Genomic DNA, 7,027 nt, shown 5'->3' with positions numbered 1-7,027 from the left:
TGTAGATTCTTTAGATAACAAAGGCCAAATTCAATAGTGAACTAAATGGCAATATAAGTGCATAAGAAAACAGGTGTAAATGGTTAGTGGTAAAGTAGTGTAATTTACACTAATTTGGGATCCAGCAGGTGAATAAAACTAGTGCAATTTGTATGCAAACAGGGAAAGCAAGATGAGATGTTATAAGGAAAAGAACTAACAAGTGTGTAAGATAAAGCAGTTGTCTTTTCCTATGTGCTTAAATGTTGGAAAGATCAGGGCCTAAGATCAGATAAATGTTAAGAGAAAAATATTAAGACCACAAAAAAGAAATACTTACAAAAAGTGTTCCCAAGCTTTTAATTCACAAATTATTTTATTAGATCTAGTATCAGTTTCATCAACTGAATCCAGAGGCAGAACTATAAAGGTGCTTATTAAAACATTAGTTTTGCCACAATCTTGGAAGAACTTATATACATATCCCCTAAAGGCACAGAGACCCCCAAAATCATAAAATAAGTATGCAAAGATTACATGAGTTCACCAGGATTCAAAAAGGGTCTGAATGTTTATACGGACAACAAGAACATCCATAATTACAAAAGTAAAAGATTAAAAATAAATGTAAGTGTTTTGGAAGAGAGATAAACACTCATGCTTTAGCACATAAGTGGACCTCTAACTGACAGAGATAAGGAAGAAACTTTCCCTATGGGCTGAAGCATCTGTTGCTGACCACTGTCAAAGACAGAGCATAGGAATTGCCATACTAAATCAGACGAGTTACCATAGTCCAGTAGTTTAAGCAGACAACATTTTGTATAGATGCTAACTGAATATCAAGACTTTCAGCAGGAATGTACACGCTGAACTGAACAGCTTGTTATTCATAATGGAAATTCTTAGAAAACAATTACAATCATGAAGACAAATTTTTAGATTAGCATCAATTACATAATTTATCATTTTAATTTGCTACAAAACAATTTTTGTTTCAATGATTCTTGTAGAAAAGGAGTATATTAACAGTATCAAACTAAAAGGTATCCATTTTAAAGTATTTTCTTAAAAACTGAACTTTAAATTAAAGCTTGACTGTCAGAATTATTGCTATGACTCTGATCTTGTATGATTTGTGCATGGAGAATTTCCATTTAAAGTACATAGGAGTTCTGCATGCCAGAACACTTGTACGATTGAACTACATTTTTTTTTATGAACTAAATTTTTCGCATAAAGTCATTTTTAACATTGGTGCTTTATTTCTTAGACTAAGGAAAGATCAGTAAATAATTAATAATTTTACTTTATTAGCAATCTCTCAAGTACCATGAACATTTAAAATGTTATGACATTCAGTGAAATATGTGCAATCTGGAGTGTTATTTGTGCAAAATTATTAGGACCTAGTCTACCTTGAGATGTAGACATGCAATTCCATATTGACTTCAATGAGAACTTTGCTCTACTTACACATCTCAGGGCAGAATTTGATCTAAATTTACATTTTTGGGATTTAAAAGAATTCTAGCTAATATCTGTTAAAAAGGTACTACTGTAGAATGTTTTAGAAAAATAAACATTTTATAGTTACTGCAGATAACATTAGTGCAATTACTTTCACTTCCTTACTTGCACACAATAGATTAAAAAAATAGAGTCACTTGTGAAAGAGCATAAGACATTTTAGAAACCATATATAGCTGCCAAGTAAAGAGAACAGTGGAAGAGGAGATTTCTGCAGCACAGAATATTCACAGTGCCTGTTCAATAAAGTTCAACATTTAATGCCTTTTAGTGCTCCAGAAAACAAGGTTTACAACTTGTAAACAAGTTACAACTCTTTTAATACAAAAATAGAGCAGCTATGTAATTTTTCCAAAGATTTCCTAGGTGCTGACTAGAAAGTTAACATTTTCATATTCAGCCATACAGTTGATGACATCTGGATCAACTTCTTTCTTTGAAGAACCATTTTTGGTATTCTGAATCGCTACAAGGTCGTAATAATGGTGCTGGATTGCCATTGTAAGAGTTAGACTCGGCTTGTAGGCACTTCTGACTTTGTACATGGAACAAAGTACCATCCTACAAAAGAGGGTGGAAAATTATTATTTACAACAGTCTTAAAATTACAATTATGCATTAAATTTTACCATATTGGAAATGCAACAAGAAACTAACTCTATATAAACTCAGACTTTTCTTTGGGGGGGAGTGGGGGGGTTTTGCACTGAACCCCAGGAGTCTGATGCCAAGATCTTCTGGTACCATCTCAAAAATTGTCTCTTTTGGGCTTATACGAATGTTGCTTTGCAGCAGCGGGGCCCAAGAACCTCAATTCCTTTCTTACTGGCACAGGTTGTGGACAGAGGAACCTATGGCTTTCTCCCCCATATGACCTTGTCTGCCAAAAATCCTTAGCTTTGTGCTTATTTTGTAAATAATTTTTTTTTCCTCTTTCTTTTGATAGTTGTAGGTATTCTGTATAATTTTTAAGGTAATTTACTCGTCTTTTTTAGGTGGACATAATCCCACTTGTGCCTCTATTGCAGGTGTGGCCTCTTTCCCAGAATCTTTGTGAAGTTAGATGCCTGTTTTGCTTCAGGGCAGTGCAGCCCTTGGATGGGTGCAAGGTCTGCCACCCCTTCATGCACATAGTCTCCAAGAAACAGAGGTGTGCACAAAGAGGGTAAGCAGAAGCACAAGACCCCCCCTCCAATAATCACTAGGGGCACACAAATCCTCCGGCCCTAGGATCATGGGGGCGGAGGAGATGGAAGAGTGAGCTCCTGCCAAGGCAGGGTGGGGTGTGGAGGGAAGTGTGAGCTCCTCCTGGGTCTGGGGCACGGAACATCCCTCCAAAAAGAGTCACATTTAAATTCCTGCGCATGCTGCTGCCAAGAAACATCCAACTGACGCTTCAGGCCTTCTGATTACAGGAGTCTTCAGTTCATGCAAGCTAACTTCAACTCCATCAGCACTGCCTGCCAAGAAATCAGGTTCCCAGGAAGCTCCATATTCTACTGTGGAGAAATCAGTGTATCCTGGGATCCCTTCCCCAATCCAGGAGGAGATTCCAGGACCCAGCTCTTTCCATATCACGCCACAACCTCTCTTGGCTGCAAAAGGCAACAAATATCTCAAACATTGGTGCAGATGCATGGGTTCTCAGTGGAAAGCACATTTTCCTGGAGCTCTGCTTCTTTGTCACCAGTAGCAGACTACTTGTAACATCTAAAAAACCAAGGACTCTAACATCCATCAGTGACAACACATTTGCAATTTTGGCCTCTCCCGTTCCTGTTGAAGGTTTTTCCATCTTTAGTTCATTGTATCCAGATTGCTGAAAGGGTTGACCAATATCTACCCATTACTCAGTGCCAAAATAGGACTTAAACTTAGTTCTGACCAGGCTGCTGGGAAAGCCATTTGAACCTTTGTATGAGTATTTACTATGCCACTTATCTATAATGGCCTTTCTAGTGGCCATTATTTCAAGAATACAAAGTGAGCGAATTGCAGGCTTTCATGGCTTGATCCACTATTTGTTATTTTGCATTAAGGTTTAGCAGTAAGGCCTTGTTTATACTGCCGGCAAAGTTCAGTGACTTTGTCATTTCCATTTAGCGCACTGTCTACACTGTGCTGCACCAACGGGAAATGTGTACCCGTTGATGCAGCGCTATGCTTTTTTTAGAGGCACTTTTAATATATCGACTTCCAGATTGATTGAGCGGGTCTTCACTTCCACTCAATTGATTCAGATAGCTCGATTTGACAGTGGCGAATTTGCCACCGTCAGTGTAGACATACCGTTAGACAGTATCCTAAGTTCCTCCTAAAGGTGGTGTCAGAGTTCCACTATGATGATAGCTTCAGTAGACAGGGTTTATGATATTTATTTCACTGAGTACTCTTCTGCCCATCTTCCATGTAGGTTACACTGCTTGCTAGTCTCCCATGAGTGGGAATATGAAGAGGTTCTCAAAGACGAGAAGTTACTTACGAGTTACCGTTCATCTTTAAGTGGTATTTCTACATATTCATACTCTCTACCAACCTCCCCCTCTCCTTCAGAGTTCTTACAAATCTTTGGATTTTGGCATTCAGAAGAAAAGAACTGAGGCTTATGCTTCTCTTATATAGCTTTAAGTCCCCAAACATTTGAGGCCATGAAGCAGTGTTTGTGCAAGCCCTGTGAGCATGGAAGACTGCTGGGGAGGTCCTTGAATCTCATGAGTGTGAATATGCAGAGGCATCCCTCAAAGAACCGCAATTACACGTATCTTCCCATGGTGTTAGTTCAATTAAAAGAAAGGACCAAATCCCGCACTACAATCATATGCACAGCAATCACAGATTTCTATGCTAGATATATGTGTAATTTGAAAGCAGAATTTGTTTTAAAGAAACTTATTTCAGCACATGTGAATTTAGGTTTAGATAAGCATGGTAAAAGAGCATGAAGAGATTACTGACCCTAGACATAGCTCCATATACACCAAAAAACAATAAAATGTTCACCATTCCCCATAGGTGTCTTGGAAGTTGGCCAAGATATATACAAGCAAATCTATAGATAAACACCTTGGGACTTTACACCATCAAACTAGTGAAATTGTGCCTCTTTTGACTTTTCAGTTGTTAGCCATCCATGTGTTTGGATATGCTAGAATCTGGGCCAACTTTCTTCAATAGATATGATCTAACTAAAACAGGGAGATCTGAAACTGAGAATATTTGCTGCCTATAAAATTGGAGTTCTCCCAATAATCTGTTGATGCCTCTTTTGTTTCCTATATTATAGATCACACTATTTTGAAAATAAAAAAAGCAAATTTATAGTAGACACCTATCAGATAGCATTACAGCATATATGATACAACTTAAAAGACATGCCCTTAAACAGATCTCTTTAGAAAGGAAATTAAAGAATAAAATTCTATATAACTGTTCCCATCACTACATAGTTTCCTCTTACAAACAGTCTGCTTCTGCAAGCTCTCTGTATATGGCACTCCCACTGACTTCAGTAAGAGTTTCTGCAAGCAGATTGGGTTCTAAGTCGAATTTTTCATATATATAATGAACTAGATCTCAAAGAGGGTTTGTTTACACAGTGGGGTGATGCACACTATCATGTTGCACATTAAATTGGTCCATATAGACCTTGCTGGTATGCACTAAACGTTCCCTGCTGCGCTTTAATGTAGCACTGTTTCAACAGCAGTACATTCAAGTGGACTAGGGAAACTTTGGCATGCAACAGCAGGGTCTACATAGTCCAGTTAACGTGCAACATGTTAATGCGCTTTAAAAATCACAGCCCTGTAAATGGAGTTACACCACCACTTACACAAGCCCAGGGAGGAACTATTAACAGTTATCTACTGCAAAATGCAAAAATTCTCTAATTTGGAATAACTCTGATAAAATATTAGCAATTTTGTATAAAGTTTAGCACAAGAAAAATATAATTGTCATTGATGGCAAAATATTTGTGGGCCAAATCCAGAGGTCCTTTTTCAGTTTTTACTCATTATTTACTTAGGGCCTGATTTAAAATTGATTGGAGTCTATGAAAAGCTTCCCACTGACTTCAGGCCTCATGTCTTTAAATTAGGCAACTACCATCGATTTCAATACATGTCATAATAGTAACAGTGTGATTGTACATTATTACCAACATCTGGAGTATAGATGTAAGAACATAACACTGAATCTAATAACATCCACATGACCACTATTGTTGTCTAATAACTAAGGTTTCTTAAGATGAACAACATGACAAACAAATATCTGGAGAAACATTTAAGTTCTGTTGAAAAACAATATAACTACTTCACAGTAGTTTATAAAATGCATAATCTTTAGCCAAATCATACAACACATGTAACAAACATCATAAACAAAAATGCAACAAATAACCCTATTTCTGCTCCAGTAGCGACTGCAGCCTCATCTCTTCTTCATTTTGTTCCTTTCATTTTTCTAGAGAATGATTCTTCAAACTCTGATTCACACCATTACGATTCCCACAATTATACCTCTATGTGGCAAAATGCATTTTCCTCCTCCATATATAAACATTTCCTAAATGTTTTTTTAATGAAGACTATGACCACTGTCTTCAATCTCTGATAAATTAGTTCAATTTTACAGTTTCCTATCAATTCTATCCTCCAATTTGACTTCTGACCTACTTTTTTCCCCTAAAAGAGTGTAAAAAAGAATGGTTATTGATCTTCGTAACTGTTCTTTGAGATGTGCTGTTCATATCCATTCCATGTTAGATATGTGTGCGCCACATGCACTGGTGCCAGAAATTTTTCCCTCTGTGGTATCCACAGGGCTGGCTCTAACACCCTCTAAGGTCGCGCTCATAGGCGTTGGTATATAGGGTGCCACTGGCCACCTCCCTCTCAGTTCCTTCTTGCCGGAACTCCAGCAGAGAGGAAGGTCGGTAACCATTCTTTCTTCGAGTGCTTGCTCGTGTCCATTCTATGTTAGGTGACTCACTAGCATTGCCTCTGGAGGTGGACCAGGAGTTCATGGACATGCCGATTGTAATACTGCTCTGCCAACGCCTGCATTCATCCCGGACCTGTTGAATAATGGTGTAATAGGCTACGAAGGTTTGGACCGATGACCAAGTTGCAGCTCTGCAGATGTCCTGTATTGGGACCTTAGCCGGAAGGCTGCTGCTGCTGCTTGGGCTCTTGTAAAATAAAGGGGGGCCCAGTGAGCCTTGATAGGACCAGGCTGAGATCCCATGGAGGGATTGGGTCTTGTACCAGCAGGAAGAGCCTCTCCAGGCCCTTAAGGAATCTGGCTGTCATCTCATGTGAGAAGACTGATCTGCCCTGGATAGGGGGATGAAAGGCCGCTATGGCTGCCAAGTGAACCTTAATTGATAACACAGACCCTGTTGTTTTAAGTGGAGCAGATAATCCAAAATGGATTGAACAAATGATTTAAAAAGCCGGGAAAAGATTCCGTTTGGATGCCCAACAGGTGAAACCCTTCCACTTGGCCAGGTATA

General features: G+C 38.5%; 1 protein-coding gene across 1 annotated transcript in view; it reads right to left on the bottom strand.

The window, feature by feature from the left end:
* Window positions 1-328: 328 nt before the first annotated feature.
* The window catches only part of GALNT12 (polypeptide N-acetylgalactosaminyltransferase 12), a 76,519-nt gene continuing 69,820 nt past the window's right edge, over window positions 329-7,027 (bottom strand). Inside the window, exon 10 of the mRNA XM_067569887.1 lies at window positions 329-2,070. Within this exon, the coding sequence (XP_067425988.1) occupies window positions 1,933-2,070 (138 nt within the window). The 3' untranslated portion in view covers window positions 329-1,932. The remainder of the gene's footprint in view (window positions 2,071-7,027) is intronic.

The sequence above is a fragment of the Emydura macquarii genome, unplaced genomic scaffold (assembly GCF_026122565.2).
Source record: "Emydura macquarii macquarii isolate MOO-44397 ecotype Brisbane River unplaced genomic scaffold, CSIRO-AGI_Emac_v2 contig_2948, whole genome shotgun sequence".
Classification (NCBI taxonomy): domain Eukaryota; kingdom Metazoa; phylum Chordata; order Testudines; family Chelidae; genus Emydura; species Emydura macquarii.
This window is presented reverse-complemented; position numbering and strand designations above follow the sequence as displayed.